At 43.5% G+C, this 27,861-nt stretch overlaps 2 protein-coding genes across 2 annotated transcripts in view; one reads left to right on the plus strand and one right to left on the minus strand.

Annotated features, from left to right (window-relative positions):
- Positions 1-27,861, plus strand: part of HMG20A (high mobility group 20A) — a 128,274-nt gene that overhangs the window by 85,349 nt on the left and 15,064 nt on the right. Inside the window, exons 3-6 of the mRNA XM_054716665.1 lie at positions 1,969-2,116; positions 3,637-3,849; positions 7,651-7,783; positions 9,134-9,165. Of these exons, the coding sequence (XP_054572640.1) occupies positions 1,969-2,116; positions 3,637-3,849; positions 7,651-7,783; positions 9,134-9,165 (526 nt within the window). The remainder of the gene's footprint in view (positions 1-1,968; positions 2,117-3,636; positions 3,850-7,650; positions 7,784-9,133; positions 9,166-27,861) is intronic.
- On the minus strand, positions 24,636-25,070 carry LOC103300200 (39S ribosomal protein L42, mitochondrial-like). Its single transcript, XM_054715389.1, has one exon. The coding sequence runs from the start codon at positions 25,068-25,070 to the stop codon at positions 24,636-24,638; it is 435 nt and encodes a 144-aa protein (XP_054571364.1).

A 27,861-nucleotide genomic window follows, 5' to 3' on the forward strand; every position in this document is an offset into this window, starting at 1 on the left:
CACTTAATACTGGTTTGGGGGTATGTACTGCCCCAGAGCTGGTTTTCTGATCATTTTTCCCCACTCTGATCCCCAGGTTCCACAAAAACAACTTTCCCCTGCAGTCTCTGAGAGTATTTTTAATTGGGTGATCCTATGTACTGGGCTTAGTAATCAAAAGCAAGGATTTTACATTACGATTCATTAACAGTAGCAAAATTACAGTTATGAAGCAGCAACGAAAATAATTTTATGGTTGGGGGTCACCACAACACGAGGAACTGTATTAAAGGGTTGCGGCATTAGGAAGGTTGAGAACCACTGTCTTAAGAGTTTCAAACTTTCAATTTTCTCTTCAGTCTTCTTTCTTATACACACACACTGCAGTTGTTACCTTGGATCATAGTATGTAATCACACATTCTAGAAACCTCAGAATTAACTTTGGCTCTTCTGTTTCCTTTTCTATATTCAGTCATTACGTTTTCTCCATTTTACCTCTTAAGTATCTCCTAGCTTTCTTTCCCCTATTCTCTATCCTGCCTATCCTTACCTCTCACTTAGTCTATTGCAGTGGCCTCCTGATAAGTTTCCCTTTCTCCTGTTATATCATGTTCTTTCTGCTTATAATGACACTCTAGGCCCAGTGCATGAAATTCTGCATGGGTGGGGTCCCTAGGCCTAGCCGGCAATCATGGCCGATCTGTGGGGCAACCGGCGGGGTTATTGAGGGGCCCCTGCTGGCACCTGCCTTGGCCAGACTGGCACCACCCACTCACCGGCCCCGGCCCCTGCTGCCACCACTGGTCATCTCCCTCTGCAGGGCAACTGGTGGGTAGATTCGGGGGGGCCCCCGCTGGCACCCACTTTGGCTGGCCTGGGGCCTGTGGGCTGGGGGCAGCTCCTGTGTTGAGCGTCTGCCCCCTGGTGGTCAGGACACGTCATAGGGACCGGTCATTCTGCCGTTCGGTCAGTTTGCATATTAGGCTTTTATTTTATAGGATTGTTTACCTGATGAATGCCTATTCATGTTAAAAAATATCCTCTCCATACATATAAAATTTATCATACCCTCTTATTGTGCCTTTACAGCACATCTTACAAACCTGTACTTCAGTACTTATTTTTCCAGTACATTATGATTACATGCCTATAACCCTATAAAATATACATAGTCTTTCAGAATAATGACTGAATATTACTCTCTTTTACATCTTCTTTCACCTCTCCCACTCCTTCCCCCAGAAAACCTCAATTTTGTGTAATGTATTAATCTTTTCTTTCATTCCTTTATCCACATGAGATAGGGTAAGTCAGTCTTAAGACCCAGCCATCATTTGTATCTTCTTTTAAGATCTGGTTTACTGACTCATCTGGAACAAATAGTGGGAACAGAAAAGAATTATATCTGCTTGATTCATTATCATTTATACCTGAACTTACTGAACTTGATAATATTATTTTTAAATGGTCTGGTTGTCAATAAATACTTTAAGAAGAAATAGCCTATGGAATATACAATAAAATATATTTTATGCCCTTCGAGAACTCTCTCTCTTGTGCTAGGGGCAAACTTCTTCTACAGTTCCCATTTCTATTATCCTTTTCCATTAATAGTATTTTCCCTTTACATTGGCGATACATGAAAGATAGCATATAAAAGTCAGGCTCTGTTGCATGCTCAGACCTAAATTATGAGGCATGTATGTTGAGGGGAGAGGTAATATTTTGGGGAAAGATTATAGCTGTTTTTAGTAGACGTCTTCATGGAACTGACATGGTTCCATCAAGCACTGAAATCATTTTTTAAATACTCTATAACTGCTATAAATACTATTTACAGGTGTATTTAGTATTTAGAGGTGGGGGAATTAATTCAAGGACTGAACTATGCTTTTGCTGGCAGGGATATTTGTCTTGAACCTTGATAAATAGGAGTGTTCAATGCTGTTGATACTGAACTGTTATACTTCTGTCTGTTATTTTTCAGGCTAAGCCACCCAGATATTCCATATAGTACTGGAGTCACATCATCTACCAACAATCCAGAATTTGTGGAGGGTCTCTCCCAAGATCAGTTGCTTCAGAATGAGCCTTCAAACACAGCAGAAGGCAGTGAACAGAGGCATGAAGATGAGGTAAGCTGAAGTATGTCCTGTTACTGGTCTCTGAAGCTTCTAAAGAAGCAGGCAGTAGGTGTCCCATCATCTGGCTTTCTTACATTCTGCAGAATTTTCTGTTTTATATTTCTTATTTTACATAGAATCATATTAATGGTTTTAATGACATACAAACAGTTAGACTCTTTTTTCCCCTAAGAAATTTATACCTACATCATATTAGATTTTCGACAAATGCTTGTTAAATGAGTGGATGTGTTATTTAATTAAACAAGTAATGAATGAGAAGCCCACATGCCCATGTCCAAGACCACACACTGCTCCCCAAGCCCTGCAGCATGGAGTCATGTGTGTCTAAAGGATTCATACCACTTACCAATCATTCTGCCTTTCTTAGGGAATATCTTTTATTCACACAGAGGTGGCACATGGGCCTACATAGTCATGCCCTTATTGAACTCTCAATGTTACTTGCAAATGATTGATTACGTTGTCTATGTTTTAAGGCACTCTTTTTAGCCATAAAAGAGTACCACCATTAATCTTTATTTTTTTTTCTCATTTTAAAAGAGCTGACTTTTTTGTGTTGGCATACTTAAAGGTTTTGATGAATGCTTAAAGCTTCTCAAACATCTTAAACTACTTAGTACCTTTAATGTTACTAGGATTTAAAAAAAAAAAACTGGTAACAAATATACCATTTGCCTGGTATTGAGTTATAGTACAATTTTATAAGTATTTGGAGGAATAGAATAATATAATTAATATTTAGGTGTTTTTGTCCTATTTTGTTTATATGCTATCTACTATGGGGAATAAGCTGATCTTTGAGTGGTATCAATGACAAACACCCTTCATGGATTATGTTTTTATTGATCTTTTTTTAGAGAAAGAGGAAGAGAGAGGGAGAGAGAAACATTAATCGGTTGCCTCTCACACACACGCCGACTGGGGATCGAACCCAAAACCTGGGTATGAACCCTGACCGGGAATCAAAACAGTGACCTTTTGGTGCACAGGATGACACTCAACTGACTGATCCACACTGACCAGGGCTTCATGAATAATATTTTATCCTTGTGCTAAAGCTTGTCTCTTTGTTTGCCCATTGTATGTTACATCTTGTTCTGATCTACTGTGACAATGTCTGCTTCTCTGGCACAGTGCTGTTTATATGCTGCATTTATCATTTAGACTGTTCCCCTGTTGGGATTCAGGACTTGTTAAGTGCACATAAAAGCCAAACCTTGAGTGATCATGACACCCCTTATTCTCATCTCTTAAGATTAGCACTACAATATGCCCTTTAGTGCAACAGTTTGTAGTGTGGTACATAAATGGGTCCACAAGTGATCCACCTGGAGTCCCCTCTTGAAAACTACATTGAAGTTATTTGTACCTATGACAGATACAAAGAGCTTTGAATATTTAGGGTCTTAATGGCCAGAAAATGCAACTCTTTTGTTGTTGTGTTATTTGGAGACATTTTTGTTGTTTTTGTAATTTGGTTTTGGATTTTATTTTATCTTGTGTTGTAGCAAAGAAGTAAACGAGGAGGGTGGTCCAAAGGAAGAAAGAGGAAGAAACCTCTTCGAGACAGCAATGCACCCAAATCCCCCCTTACAGGGTATGTTCGGTTCATGAATGAACGGCGAGAACAGCTTCGAGCAAAGAGACCAGAAGTCCCATTTCCAGAAATCACAAGAATGTTAGGCAATGAATGGAGTAAACTGCCTCCTGAGGAAAAACAGGTAATTTTTTCCTATTCCTGATCTTTAGCTTAATTTTGATTATATCTCAAAAATAATCTCTATCAGAAAAGCAGAGGATGGACAGCTGATTCTTCAATTTTGTCATGTGCCTAGCAGGGTCCTTCATAGCTCTCTTCTACAACACAATAGTCTTTATACTCTGTCAGAGTCTGCTGCAAGGTGCGAGCAGGAGGGGCTCTCAACCAAAGCAGCTGCACGGGTGTTTGATTGACATGCTGAGAGTTCACATAAGATTTTTGTAATTGTTCAATATTAAAAAGTTTATCAACATAATTTACTCCACTAAATTCAATGAAAAGTCATGAGTTAAATGAGAAAAGGTCATTTGATATAATTCTTTTCACATAAGATTTTTATTTAAAAGGTCTTACTGCTCTGATACAATTTTTAAACTAGAGTTTAAAAATAGGCATATTTAACCAATTATGAAAAATAAAGCAATTCTTAAATTCTTTCTCTTCGAAAACAGAAATTAACCCTATTATCAAACTGAAACAAATCCATTTGTTAGAGACATTTGAGAGGAATGGAGGACAAAATAGCCATCACTAGCTGAAATGTGCCAAATGCAGAGTGATGGTTGTAGGAGTGACTTTGGGTTAAGAAGTTCCTGGCATTGCCTTAACTGGTTTAGCTCAGTGGATAGAGCATCAGCCTGCGGACTGAAGGGTCCCAGGTTCGATTCCGGTCAAGGGCATGTACCTTGGTTGCGGGCACATCCCCAGTAGGAGGTGTGCAAGAGGCAGCTGATCTATGTTTCTCTCTCATCGATGTTTCTAACTCTCTATCCCTCTCCCTTCCTCTCTGTAAAAAAAAATAATAATAATAAAATATTTTAAAATAAGAAGTTCCTGGCATTCTCGGCATCTGAAAGATACTTGTATTTCTTTTATGTCTTATACTCATTTCTACCAAAATGAAAAATACTGTTGATAATTGACTGAATTAAAAAAAATTCAAAGAGATCAGATTAAGTTGCAACTTAAAGCTCTATGTTTGTGGTAGCAAGCTAATAGAAAGCAGTGCATATATATCATCCATTGTTTCAGCTCTAATGTATAAAGGGATAGTGAGTTGTACATATAGGTTACTCTTTTCTTTTAATTTTTTTATTTCAAAATTAATGCATGCTCATGGTTTAAAATGTTTTCAGACAATACAGAATGTATAAAGAAAAAAGCAAAGTAACAGTAATTATGTCCACAACTAACCATTATTATATAGGTAGGACAAGGGTTTATACACACATGCACACTGTTGTTTTGTTTTTACTTTCTTTTTTTAGTTTCAAATCTAAAAAAAACTTACAAACATAGTATAGTACAAAGAACACCCAAATACCCTTTACCCAGATTCATCTATTGTTAATACATTTTATCCCATATCTCTATTTGCATATGTGGTCATACTCTCTCCATCACAAGCTCCCTCACACTTTCACACACTCACACACAATACACACATGCACACTGTTGTTTTCAGAATCATTTAAGGAGAAGTTACATACATCATGGCCCTAGATATTTTAATGTATATTTCCTAAAGATAGACATATTCTTTTATAATTATCAACTTTATAATTTTATATTAACACAAAAGTTTTATCTAACCTGCCATCCATATTCCAATTTAATCAGTTGATATTACATCATTCCTTTATAAAAACTTCCCCCTCCATACTCTGACTAGGTGGCTCAGTTGGTTGGAGCATTGTCCCTTATACTAAAAGGTTGCAAGTTTGGATTCATGGTCAGGATACATACCTAGGTTGTGGGTTTGCTCCCTTGGTCGGGGCCATATAGGAGGCAACCAGTTGATGTTTCTCTCTCACATCAATGTTTCTCTCTGTCCCTTCCTGTCTCATTGAAATCAATAAACATATCTTTGGGTGAGGATTAAAAAAAAAAATGTCCCCCCTTCAGTTCAGATTCCAGTCTAAGGTCAGGTTTTGTGTTTGTCAAATCTCTAGATTCCTTTAATCTGGAACATTTCTACAACTTTCTTTGTATTTGATGACATTAATATCTTTAAAAAATACAATCTCTCCTCTTTCTCTTTTTTTGTTTAAGCAGAATATTTCTCATTTTTTATTTGTCTGGTGTTTCCTCATGATTAGTTTGAGGTTATGCATTCTTGGTCAGAATATTGTAGTGGTGTTGTGTCCTTCTTAGGGTACCACAGTGTCCTTTTATTCCTAATTGGTAATGTTAATTTACAATATATTTTTTAAATTCTCCCTTATAATTAATACTAGAGGCCCGATGCATGAAAATTCATGCACTGGAGGGGAGGGGGGGGTCCCTCAGTCCTGCCTGCTTCCTCTCACAGTCCGGGAGCCCTCAGAGGCGGGAGGCGACCTGGTGATCAGAGGAAGGCAATGCCCCATCACACCTCTGCTGCTGCCACTGCCTGCATCGCAAGCCTCGGCCGGCCCTGGTTACTTGCGCCTTGGTCGGCCCTGGGTGGCTGGGCAGCCACCATCCGAGGCTTGCCTGTGCCTTGGGCCAGCCCTTGGTGGCTGCGGGGCTGAGGGGACTGGGAGACTCCAGGGATTGGGTGCCGCCATCTTGTGGCTGTGGGTGCCGCCATCTTTGAGGGCAGGGCAGTCAATTAGCATGTTCCCTCCTTATTGGCTGTGGGCACCGCCATCTTTGTGATGGTGTGGGGGTCAATTAGCATATTCTCTCTTTATTAGATAGGAAGTAGTGTATGGAGAACATGCAAATATCAGTATCAAAATTTCCCCACAGATTTCGCATTCATTGATTACTTTTGCCTGACCTAATCTTTACCATGGTGGTTGCAAAATGATCACTTTCCAACCCTAGAGCTCACTCCCAACTTCCCAGTTGGCCCTCAACATTCAAATCTAAGCAAGAGCCCTCCTCCTTTCCCTATTTATATATTTATGTGGTTGATATTTATTATAGCCATATGAATTTTTTCTCAATGGTTTATAATTTATTACTGTACTTAAGTATTTTGGTACTAAATTGTCCCAGATTTGGCCATTTGGGTGTTACCTACATTTGGCTTTTGTGTGCAATAAGGTTTTTAACATAATTTCTGACTCTAGTTTATGTTCATTTAGAAGCAGTATTTTCATACTTTATTTCTTAAACTTAATTGATGAATGAAAAGAATAAGGCATTAAACAAAATTATGCTAGTAGATCACTAGACTTTGTTTAAATAATGAATAGCACAAAGTATGTAGATATAAGCTCTCTCACAGTAGTCTATATTAGGCCCATAGAATGAGGTCATTCTTTTTAATGTTCTTTGTGTCTTCTGGCTTTAGTGTCCCACTCTTCTGGCTTTTAAAAGGGCAATTGATGTATGAGATCATTCCCTCAGAATGGGGTGGGGAATTAGAGAAACAAAGTAATATTTCATACTTTCTCCTGGGAGGATTAAATGTGTCTATGTGGTGTGCTGTCATCTTGGGAACTCTAGAGGCCATGTAGAGTTATATATATATAGGGTTAGAAAAATAACTGTAATCATCTTCTTGAGAATTTGTTATAAGAATGACCTCACTAGAATTTGTCTTCATTAAGTAAGAAAAGGAAATAGTCTATAAAAACTCAGAATCACCTATTTCTTTTATAATTTAGAGATTATACTTTTTAAATGATATTTTTAATTCTGCTTTAAAGCTTATTTCCCATATACTTTTCTTACCATGTTCTAATTGTCCTCTGTGTTCTTCAAATAGCTCATTGATATTTTATCTAAATAAGATCTGTTTCTTTAAAATAATTCCACATTTCTTTCCTAGCGCTACCTTGATGAAGCAGATAGAGATAAGGAGCGTTACATGAAGGAACTGGAGCAGTATCAGAAGACTGAAGCCTACAAGGTCTTCAGTAGGAAAACCCAGGACCGTCAGAAAGGCAAATCCCAAAGACAAGGTATCAGAACCAGAACCAAATATATTTGTAGTTTTCTATGTGTGATGAGCGTCACAAAGCCTACTGTTACAGTGATAAATATAAAAGATACTAGAGGCCCGGTGCACAAAATTCGTGCACTGGAGGGGAGTGTCCCTCAGCCCAGCCTGCACCCTCTCCAATCTGGAACCCCTCAGGGATCGGGCCTAAACCGGCAGTCGGACATCCCTCTCACAATCCGGGACTACTGGCTCCCAACTGCTCACCTGCCTGTCTGATTGCCCCTAACCACTTCTGCCTGCCAGCCTGATCACCCCCTAACCACTCCCCTGCCAGCCTGATCAATGCCTAATTGCTCCCCTGCTGGCTCGATCGCCCCAACTGCCCTCCCCTACCAGCCTGATCACCCCCCAACTGCCCTCCCCTGCCAGCCATATTGTGACCACATGGGGGCGGCCATCTTGTGCGAGGGTGTGATGGTCAATTTGCATATTACCTCTTTATTGTATAGGATGTTTCTATCATTTCTCTATTATACTACATTCACCTATAAGCATCATCTTGAAATTTGATTAAAATCACATTGCTCTAATTTATAAATTCCAATTGGTTTCCATACCAGTATCAACAGTGTGGCTTGTGCTCCAAGACCCTTTTTAGATGTCTGTACTTTTTTTATAATTCCCAGTTTAGTCATTTCTCTGTCTCTAAACAAGTCTGTCTATTAAACCACATAACTTCCTTGCCTTAACACCTCTAAACCTTTTATATGTCATTTCTCCCAGCCTCAGATAATCATCCTTTTCAATCATGCATTCATGTATGCGTGCATTCAAAAAAATATGTATTGAGCACCTCCTGTTATACATCAGCCTCTCATCTAGCCTTTGAAAAAGCACCAGTGAACAAGATAGACAAGATCCTGGTCTTCATGGATCTTTTATTCTACATTAAAATTGTTTCTCCCACCCTTACAAGTATTGCTTTAAGTTCCCCTTCTTCAGGAAAAACTGCAAAGATGCCTCACCCACAACTAGTCTATCATTCCTTAGTCATTGCATCTTTTCACACTTGGGCATTTTGCTTGCAAAACTATAATGTTGTGCAAACAGCCTTTGGCATATGTTTCCTTTTAACCTTCTCACTGTATTCTCCTCAAAGGTAAGAACTATGTCTGCTGTTTCTCTTGTGTCTAATTGTAACCAATAAATACTGACTGATTAACAAAGCCATAAGAGAAATATCATATGTTGTGCTAGCCTACATATACCAGCAGTTTTTGTGGTTTGGCACAGTTGTTTCTTTGGGTCTAATTGTTGCTCTCTTTTGCTTTTTTAACTTAATGTTTTCTTACTCTTTCATATTTTTTAGATGCAGCCAGACAGGCCACTCATGATCATGAGGTAATTAGTTTTCTTTCTACATTATCTATATATATAAAACCCTAATATGCAAATAGACCAAATGGTGGAACAACTGAACAACCAGTTGCTATGACGTGCACTGACCACCAGGGAGCGTGTGCGGAACATGGCAGGCGTCAGCAGCAGGCGACAGAGTGCGAAACATGGCAGGCATTGTCCATGGCGGAATGGTGGAGCAGGTGAGCAGGGGCACCAGACCACAGCGGGGTGCCGGTTGCTATCATCAGGGCGAGCCTCTGGTGATTACTGAAAATTCTTTGCTCCTGCGCACCGTGGTCCTGCTGGGCGCTTGCACCCACTGCCAGCGACAGAGCCACCTCTTGTTCCCACTGCGGGTGCTGGCCCCACTCCCACCTGCAGCCGGCATTGGAGCCGCCACTCGCATCCGCTGCTGGTGCCCGGCGCTGGTCCTGATTACCCAACGTCGTCAGCAGATGTGAGCGGCGGCTGCCGGCGCCAATCGCCCCTCGGCTTCTCCACCTCCCCCTGTTCCTGAGGGGCGATTGAGGCCGGCAGCTGCCTCTCGCACCCGCTGCTAGCACTGGCTCCAATCGCTCTGCGCCGTCAGTGGGTGTGAGTGGGGCTGGCGCCGTCAGCACATGGGAGCAGCAGCAGTGGCGGGAGCTGGGCTGCCAGCAGATAGGGGACAGGGGGCCGGGGCGGGAGGGGCTGGGCGGGGGCATGGGAGGATGGGCTGAGACCCGCCCTGTGCCCACCACAGCCTCACAGCCCACAGTTCCTTTCAAGGTGCACAAATTCATTCACTGGGCCCCTAGTATATATATAATGTTGTTATTTGAAAAATTGTGAAATGCTTTTGGACTTTTTTTTCTTTAATTAATGGCAGAGTATTTCCTATCCCATAATTCAGATTTGGTTAGTTGCTTTACCTCAAGGATTTATAGTATGTGACAGACACTTATGTCTTGAGTGTGCTCTTGAACTATTCAACCCCTAACTCCAGTCTTTTCTTATGGTCCAAGAATTTTAATGGCTTTAAATGCTAAAGATGGCTGGGATTTGGAGTGAAATATAAAAATGAAGAATAGCTAAAAGCTAAAATTGGACCATAGTTTATCATCATCAAATACCTTACTCTGACTCTCAAAAACAAGTTGTTATTTAGGGAATCCAGCATTTGGTTACAATGAACTATTCAGCTACTGTGTCAACATAACACAAGTGACAATATTTGGTTCCTGTACCTCCTTTCTTCACTGGCACACATTTGTTTACTTGGCCTTTTCCCCTCCATTTGGTTCGACCTCATCAATAGACCTATGTTCTTGTATGTGAATATAGAATTTAGGCTTGTTTGTGTTAGCTATGCTGCATAGAGAGCTTTAAATATACACTGAGTGGCCAGATTATTATGACCACCTGACGTTTGTAGGCAAATTAGCCCTACGCTGCATCGTATGGAATATGGAAGCCGAAGGCCTGTTCGAACACCTTTGCTATCTGCAGTTACCAAGATAAAATGTCCCCAATTCGCACAGGAACACAAGGATTGGACAGTCGAGCATTGGGAAAAAAGTCATGTGGTCCAATGAATCACGTTTCCAGTTGCATCATGCAGATGGCAGAGTGAGAATTTCATGGAAACAGCATGAAAGCATGCACCCCACATGCATGAGTACAACCCTTCAAGCTGGTGGGGGCAGTGTTATGGTTTGGGGCATGTTTTCCTGGCATGATTTGGGGCCTTTAATTCATGTGGAACAACGACTGAATAGCACAACATACATGAGTATCGTTGCTGATCAAGTTCATCCTATCATGTTGATGGCGTATCCCAATGGAGATGGCTTCTTCCAACAAGACAATGCGCCATGCCACGGTGCTCGTATTGTGCAGGAGTGGTTTCAAGAACATGAGGGAGACTTTACCTTGCTTAGGTGGCCCCCACAATCACCGGATCTCAATCCAATTAAGCATTTGTGGGATGAAGTTAAAAGAGCCATCAGGCAGTTGGTTCCACAACCATCAAATCTCACAGAACTGGACAGTGCTATTCATCAGGCATGGTGTCAGATTCCTCGCATCACCTTTCAACATCTTGTGGAGTCAATGCCAAGAAGAATAGCCGCAGTATTGAAGGCAAAAGGTGGCCCAACGAAGTATTGATGGGGTGGTCATAATAATCTGGCCACTCAGTGTATATGTAGGCTATGGTTAATACAGCCATGTGCCACTTAACAGGGATACAGTCTGAGACATGTGTCACTAGACATATTGTGGGAACATCATAAGAGTATATTACACAAACCTGGAGGTTGTAGCCTATCACACACTTAGACTGTATGTTTACCTCCATTGTATATGTGGTCCTTCGTTCACCAAAACAGTGTTATATGGCACACGACTATATGTGGTAAGAAAATAAAATTTGTAATTATTTCTTAAAATGCTCAGTGACGCATCATTGCTTACCAAATCACATTCAAACTCAACAGTTAAGGTCTTCTGTGATTCAGTCCCAACTACCCTTTTCAACTACTTAGCTCCCATATGTCCCATATATATCTTATGAACTTAAAAACCTTTACTTACAACTCACTGTCCTTCAAGTACCCCATCCTTCTCTGCCTCATGCCTATGCTCATACTCTTTTTTCATGAGAATATTTTTTTTCCCTTGATAATTTTTCCCATCCACCCCTCCCCCCATCATCCCATTCTTCCTCTCAGAATTCTAGTCATCAGGTTCCATTTCCTCCTTCAAGCTTGTCCTCTTTCCTCCAGTTTCCTTTAATCCTCATAGCTCTCTCTATTTCTCTTATGCATGTAGCTAATTTGGCCTGATGTTGAAGTTATTGAAGCGCTTCCATTATTCATACTTTAGGATTATAATTTCTTTGAAGGCATGCATAGTCTAGTTTCCATCTTGTACCCAACCCCATATCACCTAGCATGACACCCTTGCATAAGGCCATCTATAAAGACTTATTTATTCATTTATTTTTAATTGTAAAAAAATATTTTAATTGATTTTTAGAGAGTGAGAAAGGGAGAAGGAGAGAGAGAAATATCAATGTAAGAGTGAAATATCAGTCGGCTACCTCCTGCACGCCCTCTACCAGGGATGGAGCCCATAACCCAGGAATGTGCCCTGACCAAGAATTGAACTGGCAGCCTTTCAGTGCACAAGAAGATCCCCAACCAATTGAGCCACACTGGCTAAGACTAGGACTTATTTATTTTTATACAAAACTGATTTATTGAAATAACAGTGGAAATTTATACAAAAATTTTTTTTCTGATGTATTCTTTTGTTTTTATCCTCACCTGAGGATATGATTATTGATTTTTAGAGAGAGAAACATCAATCAATTGCCTCCTGTACGTGCTCCAACTGGGAATTGAACCCACAGCCTAGATATGTGCCCTGCCTGGGAATTGAACCCACAACCTTTTGGTGTATGGAATGACTCTGCAGCCAACTGAGTCACCCAGCCAGGGCTCTGATGTATTCTTTCACATGTATTTGTTTTTTGGTGGTTTTTTTTTTTTTTTTTTTTTTTTACTAAATCAAGGAAATCATTTCATCAAAATACTTATTTATCTTGGGGTTGTAGTTTCCATAGTTTGGTATTGGTGAGCTTCAGAACACTGGGAAACATTTAGACTCAAAAAGATTTATTATAAATAGATTTTATCATGAATTATAAAATGATAAACATAATAAATATTAGCATTTTATTCTTCATATAAATCCAATGTAAATGTAGTTATATATGACATCTCTGTGTTCTAAGTAGGAGATACTATGAATTTTTTTGACTTGAAAAATTGTTTGTATGCTTTATATTTTACTTTTTTATTTTTAAATTACAGTTGACATATAATACTATATTAGTTTTAGGTATACAATCTCATGATTAGACATTTATATAACTTTCAAAGTGATCACCCCCAATAAATCTGGTACCCATCTGACACCATTCAGAGTTAATACAATAATCTATACTAATAAAAGCTTAGGTGGTCCTCGCGCCCTCACGTGCGATGTCATCACAAGATTGCTGCCACAAGATGGCTGTCACAAAGATGGCCGCCACAAAGATGGCCGCCACAAGATGGCCACGCGCGCACAGTGGAGGTGGGGCCCGGCGGCTGCTCCGCATGGTGAGGCCTGGGGGTCCCATGGCTCCGCGCGGCTTGGAGGAGGCCGGTCCCAGCATCTCTGCCGCCTTGCATGAAGGAGGCGGGTCCTGGCGGAGGAGGCAGGTCGCAGCAGGGTAGGGCAGTTGTGGGCAATTAGGCCAGCAGGGGAGGGTAGTTGGGGGCAATCAGGCTGGCAGGGGAGCAATTAGGCATCAATCAGGCTGGTAGGGGAGCAGTTAGGAGGCGATCAGGCTGGCAGGCAGAAGCATTTGGGGGCAGGCAGGCAGGCAGGGGAGCGGTTAAGAGCTAGCGGTCCCAGATTGTGAGAGGGATGTCCAACTGCCGGTTTAGGCCCAATCCCACCAGTCCTAAACCAGCAGTCGGACATCCCCCGAGGGGTCCCAGATTGGAGAGGGTGCAGGCTGGGCTGATGGGGACACACACACACACACACACACACACACACACACCGTGCACAAATTTCATGCACCGGGCCTCTGTATTTTATTTCCTTTGCTGTACTTTACATCCCTATTACTGTTTTGTAACTACCAATTTGTACTTCTAAATCTCTTCACCTTTTTCATTCATCTCAACTCCCCTCCCATCTGGCAACCATCAAAACTTCCTCTGTATCTATGAGTCTATTTCTGTTCAGCTTGTTCATTTATTTTGTTCTTTACATTCCACATGTAAGTGAAATCATCTGGCTTCTGTTTTTGTCTGACTTATTTTACTTAGTATATAATAACCTCTAGATTCCATCCATGTTGTTGCAGATGGCAAGATTTTATTCCTTTTTTATGGTTAAATCATATTCCATTGTACACATACACCACTTCTTTATCCATTCATTTATTGATGGGCACCCAAGTTGCTTCCATAGCTTGGCCATTGTAAATAGTATTCAATTCATTTAAAGTAATTGTTGACAAATATGTATTTATTGTCATTTTAATACTCATAATTTTTATCTCTTTTTCTTGAAGAAGACCCTTTAATATTTCTTATAATACTGGTTTGGTGGTAATGGTCTTTACCAGTACTTTTGTCTTAGAGAAAGCTGCCTCCCCACCCCTCATCTTTAGTTTTTCCTTGTCTGGGAAGCTGTTTATTTGTCCTTCTATTATAAAGAATAGCTTGGCTGAATAATCTTGGTTATAGGTTCCTGTTTTTAATCATTTTGAGTATTTTATGCCAGTCCCTTCTGGCCTGAGAAGTTTCTGTTGAGAAATCAGATGACAGTTATATGGGCACTCCCTTGTAGGTAACTAACTGCATTTCTCTTGGTGCTTTTAAGAATCTCTCTTTGTCTTTAACCTTTGGCATTTTAATTAGGATGTGTTGGTGTGGGCCTCTTTGGGCTTATCTTGTTTGGGGCTCTCTGCACTTCCTGGACTTGTATGTCTATTTCTTTCACCATGTTTGTAACGTTTTCCATCATTATTTTTTCAAATGGGTTTTCAGTTTCTTGCTCTCTCTCTTCTTCCAGCATCCACATGATTTGAATGTTGGTATGCTTTAAGTTGTCCCAAGAAGCTCCTTACACTATTCTCATTCTTTTTAAAATTCTCTTTTCATTTTGCTGTTCTGATTGGGTGTTTTCTGCTTTCTAACTTCCAAATCGCTGATTTGATCCTCTGCTTTATCTATTGTTGATTCCCTCTAATGTATTCTTTATTTCAGTTAGTATAATCTTTATTTCTGACTATTTGTGTCCTTTTTTTTTTTTTTTTTTTTTGTATGGTTTCCATATCCTTTTTTTACGCTCTTAAAGTTCTCACTAAGTTCTTTGAGCATCCGTATAACCATTGTTTTGAACACTATATCTGGTCATTTGCTTGCCTCCATTTCATTTAGTTCTTCTTCTGAAGTTCTGTTCTCTTTCATTTTGGACATGGTTCTTTGTGTCCTCATTTTGGCTGCTTCCCTATGATTGCTTTTGGCAGGCCAATGGGCTGCAAGGACCAGCTGCAACTATAGCAGAGGAGCTGCTATGCAGGTATCAACACCACAGAGCAGGCCTCCAGGGGGGCTTTGGAGCTCACCAAGTATGTAGCTCGTAGAGGTAATTGGGCTGTAATCAGTATGGCCTCAAGCTGTCCACCAAGTGGATACTTGAACCAAGGTCAGCCACTGCCTGTGCCCTGCCCAGAGCCACCCGGCATGAACTACAGAGTAATCTGCAGATGTCTGCTACTTGTGTTGGACTTGAAGGTGCCTGGGAGAGGTCAAGCTGCGAACCAGGGTTGTCTACTGCTAGTGACAGGCCTGGGGCCACTTAGCAAGAGTTATGGGGTATGCAGAGACCGGATGCTGCTTTTTAAAGAGACTTTAGGAAAGTCCCAAACATGAGCCAAGAGAGGCCATTTGTATGAAAAAGTCACTGGAAATGGTTTGGGTAGGCCTGCAAATTGGGTGGGCCAGAATCTCAGGAAATCACCAGAGCAAGACAAATAGTGTTAGCCATGTTGATGGAGAATCATATATAGTGCTCACCCTACTGGCTCTGTGGGAGCAGAGCTCAGCAAAGGAACAATGGTCTTAACCAGTACTTTTGTCTTAGAGAAAGCTGCCTCCCCACCCCTCATCGTGAAGCCAGACAATTCATTTCCTCCCCATATGTCCCTTGGTGCCTTTCCAGCCGCTGCCCCAGCACTGAACTTCAGAATGGGACCGGCCCCTTCCTCATCTTCGCCCCTCCTACCAGTCTAGATGTGGCATCTTTCTTATATCCTTAGTTATAGGAATTCTATTCAGCTAGACTTTAGGTGGTTTTGAATGATGGTTGTTCTGCAGTTTAGGTGAAATTTTTATGTGGTTGTGGGAGGTTACAAGTACTGCACTTACCTATACTGCCAACTTGACCAGAGGTCTCTGTATGCTTTATATTTTGAATCATAATTGTGTTGTGTTGGAAGCTTTCCATATTGCCGCATATTTGTATGATTATTTATTCTCTCTTTTTCCGTGTCTTCCCCCCCCCACCCCCCGTGCCCCACACACACCAGTGTCATGCCATTTCTGTACTTCTTTTTTTCCTATTAAGAATTTTTTCTAGCTTCTTTATTCCTAATGGTTAAAAAGAGAATTCAGACAGTAATCTAAAACACTTTTTCATCAATTACTGGCTCCTTTCATCACTATGGATTTTGCTGGCCAAACCATATTTGACATTTTTGTCTTCACTAAAGTTGATAGTTGCAGTCCATAAAGATTTAGTAGATTTAGTCATAGAAGATGCTGATGATTTGAGAAATGAAGCTTTTTATTAAAATACATTCTTTAGTATGGTATGAGTTTCCATGGTTTATGAAAAGGAATAGTCTCTGTGTGATTTCCCGGTTTCAGGAATAGACATATGTTAATCCAAAAAACAAAAGGGGGCTCGGGGGGAGTAGGTGGGGAGCCAGAGTAGTTTCTCAAATGAATAGATTTATAGAGCCTACATCAGGATAAAGCTCTCTTAGTAAGGTTATTGACCCAATTAATGTCCTTCACTTTATCCATTTTTATTTTTCATTGAATAATATCTTCACTAAATTGGGTAATTTCAAAACAGTTATAATAAAAAACTGATTTGACAGTTATTAAACATAGTTACTGGTAACAGATGTTTGGTGCCAATTCAGCACCAACAAGAATCGCTAATTTGGGATGAGGTGAAGAAGGAAACTTTATTTACTAGCAAAAAGCTCAGTTGTGATACAGCCCGGCCCCTCTCCGGCTAGACAGCTCCATTCTACTCCTTGCCGGTCTGCTTTCTGCTGCACTAATCTGTTCCGCTGTGCTTTGGTCTACTCTGTTCTGTGCCAGGGAGACATTTTCAGGATTTCAGCTTAGCCAGAGAGATGCAGTCTTCAGTCTTTGGTGAAAAAGGAAAATGAGCCTCCAGAGCCAGAGTGGAGCTGTCTTACATGGACAAAAGTATGTGCTCCTGGTCTCCAATTGGTTCTTCCTCATGCAAATGAGGACTCTAAATCCTTGCACTTTGATTGCTCCAAAAGGCACTGTCCTGAATGGTCAGATTAGAGCCACTCTGAGTCGAAGCTGTTGAAGCCCGATTGGATTGGGGGAAATCTCAGTCCTATTGGTTGAAATAGGATTTCAGGAACTCCTTTATAAGGGCTGGCTTAGATCCAGAAAGTGCAGACAGGCAATTCAATGCAGGCTTCTCCCTGAAGAGAGGTTTGCATGAGAAGGCCTCTGTGTAGAAATGGCTGCTATGATCTGTGGTGTTGTTTTTTTATTTGAGCCCCTACTCTGGCTTCTCTTCAGAGCATATAAATCTTAAACCTTTTACTAAAATTTTAGCTCAGTTAACCCCAGGAGCCCTTCTTAGTAGGTGTCTTTTTTTCCTCAGGGCTCACATTACACACTGATTTCCTTACATATAGCATCTTAGTATAATAGGAGTTTGGAAAAATAAGAAAGTACTATGAGTAAAAAGCAGCCACAGAAAGCCCCATGGAAAGAGGAAATGAATCAGGACTTAAAGATGACCCAAGTTTTATGGGGGCACCTCAGGGTGGGTAAAATGGGTTGAGCAGAGCTATGAGTAAGTTATAAATCAGCAAGTATCTTGTTAAGTGACAAAAACATCATAGATTCTAAGTACGTGATTATTAGGAATAAAATGACAAATTAATAGAATAATCTTTGAACTCACTTAAAAATACTAAGATCTCAAAATCCTTTCAACTGACCTCATTTTGTTGATGAGGAAAGTGACTTGCTTAAGACAGGAAAGAACTTCCCCAGAATCACTACTGACTTAGAGGCAGGAATGAAACCCAGGCCTCTGTATCCCAGTCTAGCATTCGTGGCAGCACATGCCAAACTATCTATAATAATAAAAGGGTAATATACTAATGAGAATGGACGTATTCGGACATCCTTCCTGCTAAAGCAGGGGCCGGAGGGAAGCCAGCCCGGGGCCCAGGTGCCAGAGGGAAGCCAGTGCCTGCAGCTGGGGGAAGGAAGGCCTACTCTTGCACGAATTTCATGCATCGGGCTTCTAGTATGGAATGAACTAGACAATGTTTAAAGTTACAATGTGCTGGGTTATCTGAGATGTCAGCAAAATTTGTTGCCCGTTAAGACAGAAAGGATATGGTTTGTGTATGGTAAGAAACATTGTGTTTCTAAATGGAACTTGGATTCCTTAGACATTGTTACCCAGGCAGGGACTGAAGAAAGCTAAAGAAATACTAACCCGAAAGCCTTTCAAGCCATTCTGATAGCTGTGGGACTACAGCCCGGCACACAACATAAGGTCTGTTTTCTAAAGCAAAGGGCACTAAAGAGAAGCCCATCACATGAAATTCTGGCCCTGAGCCTAGGTCACAGCAAAATAGGTTCAGTTTAGAAGGACCCCTGTTCTCTCACTCTCTGCACAATATATAGAATTAAAAGTCAAAGGAAAGAGCATTCTTGCTCCTCTCAAATCCAAAACCAGCCAGCTAGACCCAGAATTCAGTACAGTGTTACTCAAGAAAGTGTCTACATCTCATGTAAGGACCAAGATAGAGACAATAATTTTCTTTCTTCTTTAATTTATGAGAAATGACAAAATGACAGCCTGAAAAAATTAGACTCTTTCAATGAAGAGGTAATAAAAGCTTTATGATTTTAATCCCTTGAGCAGTCCTTGGAGCAGTTTAAGTATATCTGAGCCCCCAGGAGGACCATTCAGTAATGGGAAAGTGCTGATGCTTTTTATTACCACTCTTTAGTTAGAATTTCTCTATTGCCATTCAGAGACTGAATAGTTTCATTTAATTACTTCAGTGTTTCTTATTTTGCACTCTTAAGAATCTGTACCAAGAGGCATGTGTTAATGCCCCTACCTGGTGCTGAACTTTGCCCTTATGTAGTTAGCTTAGTTTGAACCTTTCTGGCAAAAAGAAGATAGTTAACTTTCTGAGAAAACTCAGGGACTTTGAGAAGCTCTTGGTACCATGGCAATGCTCACCTACCCATCTAACCAGCAGATACTTAGACTTATGTCTAAGTAACCGATCTCATATAAGCCTGTGCAGTTAAGTAGAAGAATGAACAAGTCAGACATTAAAGTCCTAAAACTTTATCCTAACTCGTTTGTGGACTTATGCTTTATCTGTTCTGCCTTGAACATGTTAGAATTGTGAATTTCGTAAGTTTTCTGTTTACTTGCAGCAACCCAGTAACAGAGTTAAAGCATATGGTAAACCAGCAAAATCAAGAGAAAGCCACTGTGAAATATGTATAAGATCCCTTCTGGAATCAGCCTTTCTTGCCCATACATTAGTTATCTTTGAAATTCATTAGGAATTGGCTTGAATTAGAGCTTTGCAGATTGAAACTGGGGGTTTCTTTCTTCCTTCCTTCCTTCCTTCCTTCCTTCCTTCCTTCCTTCCTTCCTTTCTTTCTTTCTTTTTCTTAGTATCTTTTTATTGATTTTAGAGAGAAAGGAGAGAGAGAGAGAGATAGAAACATCAATGATGAGAGAGAATTATTTATCAGCTGCCTCCCACATGTCCCCCCCCCCCCCACATACACACACACACACACACACACACACACACTGTGGATCAAGCCTACAACCCCAGCATTTGCCCTGACCTGGAATCGAACCATGACCTCCTGGTTCATAAGTCGGTGCTCAACCACTGAGCTACAGTAGCCAAGCAAAACGGGGAATTTCTTTTTTTTCTTTTTTTAAAATATATTTTATTGATTTTTTTATGGAGAGGAAGGGAGAGGGATAGAGAGTTAGAAACATCGATGAGAGAGAAACATCAATGAGCTGCCTCCTGCACACTCCCTACTGGGGATGTACCCACAACCAAGGTACATGTCCTTGACTGGAATCGAACCTGGGACCCTTTAGTCCGCAGGCCCGATGCTTTATCCACTGAGCCAAACCCATCAGGGCGAAAACGGGGGATTTCTATGATACTTTTGTTGTTTTTAAATTTTTATGGGAAACTTTGCTTGCTTGCTTTAAGAGGTAAAAGGGTAAAATTAGTGCTCTGAAAATTTCCCCAGTCATTTTTCAGACTTCTGTTTAGATGCCTCTCTTGATCAGCTGCCATTGACAGGAAGTTCACATTCCCAGCCCCCTTACAAAGTAGATACCAGTATGAAAACAGAAGCTTGGCTGTCAGAATTCCCCCATTAACTGCTGTTAACTGCTTAGCTTTCCTACTGGGCACCAAATCATATTTGTGTTCAAATATAAAAGACTAATGGTGACAGAGTAAGAAAGATACATTCCATCTCTGGCTTTAAACATGTTTTTATAAGAATGACTAGAGGCCTGGTGCACGAAATTCATGCACAGATAGGGTCCCTAGGCCTGGCTGGCGATCAAGGCCAATCGGGGCCTTCTGGCTGCCGGCTGGGACCTTCCTTCGTTCCATGCCGCCCACTGGTGGTCAGCGCACATCATAGCGAGCGCTGGAACTCTTGGTCTCCCGGTCGAACTCCCAAGGGGACACTTTGCACATTAGCCTTTTATATAGAGAGATTTCTAGATTTTCTTTAACTGTTCTTTATTTTGTAAAGGTTTTGTAATCTTCAGATTTCACTAGCAATTTTCTTCAGTTCGCATTTCCCACTGTTCTCTTTACCATCTTATATTATGTAAGATTTTAAACGTGGTGCCTAGACACTTATAATTTATAACTAGAGGCCTGATGCACAAAATTCGTGCAAGGGGCTCAGCCCTCACAGCCCTGGCTGCCCCGGCCGGCCCTCGCAGCCCCTCGCAGCCTCAGCCAGCCCTCACAGCCCTGGCTGCCCCGGCCGGCCCTCGCAGCCCCTCGCAGCCTCAGCCAGCCCTCACAGCCCTGGCTGCCCCGGCCGGCCCTCGCAGCCTCAGCCGGCCCTCACAGCCCTGGCTGCCTCAGCCGGCCCTCACAGCCCTGGCTGCCCCGGCCGGCCCTTGCAGCCCCAGCTTTGTCTGGAAGATTGTCTGGACAGTCATCCAGAAGGATGTCCAGACGGTTGGTCATTCTGCTATTCAGTCTAATTAGCATATTAGCTCTTTATTATAGAGGATGCTTTGAACTCAAATTCATTGTAGAAATGGCAGCCAAACATCTTGAAATTGACTTTATTTTTATATTTTTAAATATATTTTGTATTTATTTTTAGAGAGAAGGAGAAGGGACAGAGAGATAGAAACCTAACAATGAGAGAGTAACATCAATCGGCTGCCTCCTAAACACCCCTTACTGGGGGTCGGGCCCAAAATTTGGGCACATGTCCTGAAAGGGAATTGAACTGGCAACCTATTAATATATGGGACGACACTCAACAAACTCAGTCACATCAGCAGGGCTTGTTTATTGATTTATTGATGATAGTCAGTCTGACAGGTGTGAGGTGATATTTCCTTGTGGTTTTAATTTGCATTTCTCTGATGATTAGTGACATTGAGCATCTTTTCCTGTGTCTATTGGCCATCTCTATGCCCTTTGAGAAATGTCTGTTCAGGTCATCTACACATTTTAATCAGAGAGAGAGAGAGAGAGAGAGAGAGAGATGTGAAGTGAGAGTGAAACATCAGTTGGCTGCATCCTACACACTCCTTACTGGGGATTGAACCTGCCACCCGAGCATGTGCCCTGACTGGGAATTGAAACAGCAACCTTTGGTGCACATCAGCCAGGGCATATCCTTCATTTTGTTCAAGTGGTGTATCATGTTAATTGATTTGTGGATACTGAAGCAACCTTGCATCCCAGAAATAAATGCTACTTGATCATGGTGTATGATCTTTTTAATATATTGCTGGGTCCGATTTGCTAATATTTTATTGAAGACTTTTGTGTCTGTGTTCATCAGGGACATTGGCTTATAATTTTCTTTTCCTGTAATGTCTTTGTTGGAATCAGGGTAATGTTGGCCGCTCATCAAATGAGATTGGAAGTCTTCCTTTGTCTTGAAGTTTTTGGAGTAGTTTGAAAAGGATTGGTGTTAATTCTTCTTTGAATGTTTAGTAAAATACACCTGTGAAGCCATCTGCTTGGGTCTTTTTTGTTTGTTGTGGGTTTTGGGGATTTTTAAAATATATTTTTATTGATTTCAGGGAGGAAGGGAGAGGGAGAGACAAATATCAATGATGAGAGAAAATCATTGATTGGTTGCCTCATGCATGCTCCCTACTGGGGATCGAGCCTGCAACCCAGGTATGTGCCCTGACCAGGAATCCAACCATTACCTCCTGGTTCATAGGTCAGCACTCAACCACTGAGCCACACCAGCTGGGATATTGTGTTTGTTTTTTGGTTTTCTTTTAACTTTTATTACTGAGAATACTAGAGGCCCAGTGCACTAAATTCGGCCGGCAATTGAAGCGAGAGTGTCTGGCATGGAAGGGCAGGTCCTAGCTGACCTCTGGGCCCCCGAACCCCCACGCGCCCCCCTTCGCCTGAGTCAAGGCGCCCAAGTCTCCACGCAGAGATAAAGTGAGTATGGCTGGATTCCGCGGGCCTGGGCACAGCATGGGCCTCTGGGCCGCCCAGTGGCGCCACATGGAAGCCAGGCAGGCAGCGTGCTTTCTCCCGCTGGCCTCGCAGACCAGCTCCTGCCTGAACCCATGGGGAATCCGACCGGCCCCTGTGGTTCCAGCGGCTGTGGTCTGGCTCATCCGGAAAAGGCCATGCAGGTGTGGGGGCGGGGGGGGAGTTCCTCATGGGCACCGGGCACCTGAGCGCAGGGGCTTCCCCAGCATGCAAGCCCTGATGTCCTGGAAGAGGGTAGCAGGGGGAGTAAGAATGAGCTCAGATGACACCCCGCATTCTCACCACACCTCCGTTCTGTCAACCTCGCTCCAGGTAGCTGGCGAGAGGTCGCAGCCCCTCCCCCCCCCCCCCCGCCCCCGGCTTGGGCGCTGTGGGAGTTCCCCATCCCAGTCCAGGGCCAGGCCTCCATCGGGCAATCAGGGCCTGCCTGTTGCTGGTCTGCCGGGCGATCGTTCGGGGCTGGGACCTTTGGCCAGCTCCTTCAGCTCCTGGGAGCAGGGCGGCAGTCCCGCCCCCACTGCCGCCGCTGGTCACCATCTGCGGGGCAATTGGCGGGGCCATTGGGCCCCTGCTTGCACCCACCTTGGCCTGGCACCGCCCACTCACCTGCTCCACCATCCCGCCCTAGTCCCGCTCTCATGAGGGCCCATCAGGGCCTGCAGCACCTCCATTGCCGCTGCTGCCAGCACCATGTTGCCGACACCCACCATGTTCCACACCGCCCCCTGGTGGTCAGCACACGTCATAGTGAGCGTTCAAACTCCCGGTGGAGGGGACAATTTACATATTAGGTTTTTATTATATAGGAAGGTTTACAGATGCCTTCCTTTTCCCCCCCATTGCCCACCTCCATATGGTTCCTACCCCACCCCAGGTCTTCACCATCTTCTTGTCTGTGTCCAAAGGTAAGATCTTTGGTTAATCTCTTCCTGCCCACCCCCTCCCCTCTTCCTTCTGAGATTCATCAGTCTCTTCCACACTTCCATGCCTCTGATTCTCTTTGTTTGTTTGTTTTGTTTCATACATGAAAAGACATTATTTACTATACTAGAGGGCCAGTGCACGAAATTCGTGCACTGGGGGGGAGGTCCCTTAGCCCAGCCTGCACCTTCTCCAATCTGAGACCCCTTGGGGATGTCCAACTGCTGGTTTAGGCCCAATCCCACAGGTCATCCCTCTCACAATCTGGGACTGTTGGCTCCCAACTGCTTGCCTGATTGCCCCTAACTGCTTTTGCCTGCTAGCCTGATCACCCCCCTAACCACTCCCCTGCCAGCCTGATCGATGCCTAACTGCTCCCCTGTCGGCCCAATTGCCCCCAACTGCCGTCCCCTGCCGGCCTGATCGCCCCCAACTGTCCTCCCCTGCTGGCCCGGTAACCCCTAACTGCCCTCCCCTGCTGACCTGGTTGCCCCTAACTGCCCTCCCCTGCCAGCCTAGTCGCCCCCAACTGCCCTCCCCTCAGGCCTGGTCCCCCCCCAACTGCCCTCCCCTGCTGGCCTGGTCGCCCCTAACTGCCCTCCCTTACAGGCCTGGTTGCCCACAACTGCCCTCCCCTGCTGGCCCAGTCACTCCTAACTGCCCTCCTCTGCTGGCCTGGTTGCCCCTAACTGCCCTCCTATGCTGGCCTGATTGCCCACAACTACTCTCCCCTGCAGGCCATCTTGTGGCGGCCATCTTTGACCACATGGGGGCAGCCATCTTGTGTGAGGGCATGAGGGTCAATTTGCATATTACCTCTTTATTATATAGGATAACATAGTAGTGAATATACCTGATTGTATTTTCTCAAAGGGCAAATGAGAAATGGGGCAGCATTTTGCTGAAAACCTCAATACCATCTGTCTTTTGGAGGATTCAGTTTCCTACAACATGTATGATACTGTCCACAAGGGTACCAATGGTGCTTAGTAGTAAAGAACATTTTGCTAAGTTGTTCTATCATGGATCCTTGCTCAAAGTGTTCATCCTTTTCTTCTAATCTGGTTTTTGGTATTTGATCCTGTGTTTCCCCATAATTATGCACAAGATCTGGCCATGGGATAGGTTTGGTATCTTCATATGGAATATCCACAGAAGGATGATAGTAAACTATCGTCCTGCCATCAGATGTCAAAGCAAGTGATACTTTGCAATTATAGTCATCTGGAAGAGAAGAGTATGTGGATTTATGACACACACAATATAAAGTTCCATTTTGGTTTGGAAATAAATATTTCAAGACAGTTCTGTTTGATATTGCCCATTTTACTGCTGATACGTCCATGGTGAATCAAGATCCTTATCAGATGGTATGGAAAAAGATTTGAAGAGAAAATGCTTTTAAAATTTGCTTCTAGGCATACCTGTTTTTATCCCTCAACAGCTGCTCACTGCAAGCCCACCATCTTTCCTCCAGTATTTATTGCCATTTTATTGTTCATACTAGTGGCCCAGTGTACAAAATTCATGCACAGGGCAGGGGGTGTCCCTCAGCCCGGCCTGCACCCTCTCCAATCTGGGACCCCTCGAAGGATGTCCTACTGCCAATTTACAGGGATCGGGCCTAAACCGGCAGTCAGACATCCCTCTCGCAATCCGGGACTGCTGGCTCCTAACCGCTCACCTGCCTGCCTGCCTGATTACCCCTAACTACTCTGCCTGCCGGCCTGCCCGCCGCCAACTGTCCCCCGCTGCTGGCTGGCTCACCCCCAAATGCCCCCCCACCAGCCTGATCACCCCCAACTGCCCCCCGTGCCAGCATGCTCGCCCCCAACTGCCCGCCCCCCCGCCAGCCTGATCACCCACAACGGCCTTCCCCCCCACCAGCCTGATCACCCACAACTGCCATCCCATCCTGGCCTGATCACCCACAACTACCCTCCCCTCTTGGCCTCTAACCGCCTCTACCTTGGCCCCGCCACTATGGCTTTGTCCAGAAGAATGTCTGAAAGGTCTCCTGGAAGGTCTCCCAGTCTAATTAGCATGTTACCCCTTTATTAGTGTAGGTAGAGGCCTGGTGCATGGGTGGGGGCCGGCTGGTTTCCCCTGAAGGGTGTTCCAGATCAGGGTGGGGGTTCCCTTGGGGCGTGGGGCGGCCTGGGCAAGGGACCTGTGGTAGTTTGCAGGCTGGCCACACCCCCATGGGGTGAGGGTCCCCGCTGGGGGGGCATGACCAGCCTGGTGAGGGGCTGAGGGCTGTTTTCAAGCTAGCCACACCCCCTTCAGGGTGGGGGTTCCCACTGGGGTGCCTGGCCAGCCTGGGTGAGGGGCTAATGGCTGTTTGCAGGCTGGCCACACCCCCAGCAGGGACTGTTACTCCATGGGGGTATGGCTAGCCTGGGTAAGGGGCTGAGGGCCGTTTTCAGGCTGGCCACAGCCCCTTCAGGGTGGGGGGTCCCTCTGGGGTGCCTGGCCAGCCTGGGTGAGGGGCTGAGGGCTGTTTTCAGGCTGGCCACAGCCCCTTCAGGGTGGGGGGGGGGTCCCTCTGGGGTGCATGGCCAGCCTGGGTGAGGGGCTGATGGCTGTTTGCAGGCTGGTCAGGCCCCCCAGCGGGGACTCTTGCTCCATAGGGGTGTGGCCAGCCTGGGTGAGTGACTGATGGCTGTTTACAGGCTGGCCACGCCCCCCCGCAACCCAGGCTCCCAGCCCCTCCTTTTTTTTTTTTCCAGCCACTCCTTCAGCAGTGGCCAGGGCCGGCAGGAAGCTTGGCTTTCTCCATCACTGGGGGCAACCCAAGCCTCCTGCTTGCTCCAGCTCCATAGCTGCCGCCATCTTTGTTGGGTTAATTTGCATACTCGCTCCTGATTGGCTGGTGGGCGTAGTAGAGGGATGGTAAATTTACATGTTTCTCTTTTATTAGTGTAGATTTTTTATCTCTTCATCTTGGGCTCCTTCTCCTCTTTTCCCCTCCTTCTCCCCTTCCTCCTCCTCCATTTTCCTCCTTCTCCCCCTCTTCCTCCTTCCTCCTCCTCTTCTTTTTTTTTTTTTTAAATATATATTTTATTGATTTTTTCCAGAGAGGAAGAGAGAGGGATAGAGAGTTAGAAACATCGATGAGAGAGAAACATCGATCAGCTGCCTCTTGCACACCCCCTACTGGGGATGTGCCCGCAGCCAAGGTACATGCCCTTGACCGGAATCGAACCTGGGACCCTTGAGTCCGCAGGCCGACGCTCTATCCACTGAGCCAAACCGGTTTCGGCCCTCCTTCTCTTCTTAAAGAGTACCCTTCAACATTTCATGTAATACTGGTTTGGTGGTGATGAATTCCTTTAGCTTTTTCTTATTTGTGAAGCTCTTTATCTGACCCTCAATTCTAAATGAGAGCTTTGCTGGGTAAAGTAATCTTGATTGTAGGTCCTTACTAATTTTCCTGGTAGTTCACTTTGAATATTTCTTGCCACATCCTGCTGGCCTGCAAAGTTTCTGTTGAGAAATCAGCCAACAGTCGTATGGGCACTCCCTTGTAGGTAACTAACTGCTTTTCTCTTGTTGCTTTTAAGATTCTCTCTTTGTCGTTAGCCCTTGTTATTTTAATTATGATTTGTCTTGGTGTGGGCCTCTTTGGGTTCCTCTTGTTTGGGACTCTGCACTTCTGGGACTTGTAAGTTTGTTTCTTTCCCCAAGTAGGAGAAATTTTCTGTCATTATTTCTTCAAATAGGTTTTCAGTGTCTTGCTGTTTCTCTCTTCTCCTCCTGGCACTCCCATGATGCAAATGTTGGTACTCTTGAAGTTGTCCCAGAGACTCCTTATAGCTATCTTCTAATTTTTTAATTTTTTTTTTCTCTTCTGATTGGGTGTTTTTTGCTTCCTCATATTTCAAATCGTTGATTTTATTCTCAGTATCCTCTACTCTACTGTTGAATATGTGTAAATTATTCTTTATTTCAGTTAGTGTATGCTTAATTTCTGACTGATCCTTTTCCATGTCTTTGACATTCTTACTAAGATCCTTGAAAGTCTCATGAAGATCCTTGAGTAAGTTTATGACCATGATTTTGAACTCTGTATCCAGTAGTTTGCTTGCTTCCATTTCTTTCATTTGTGACATGTTTCTTGGTTTCTGCATTTAGGC

The sequence above is a fragment of the Eptesicus fuscus genome, chromosome 5, assembly GCF_027574615.1.
Source record: "Eptesicus fuscus isolate TK198812 chromosome 5, DD_ASM_mEF_20220401, whole genome shotgun sequence".
Classification (NCBI taxonomy): Eukaryota; Metazoa; Chordata; class Mammalia; order Chiroptera; family Vespertilionidae; genus Eptesicus; species Eptesicus fuscus.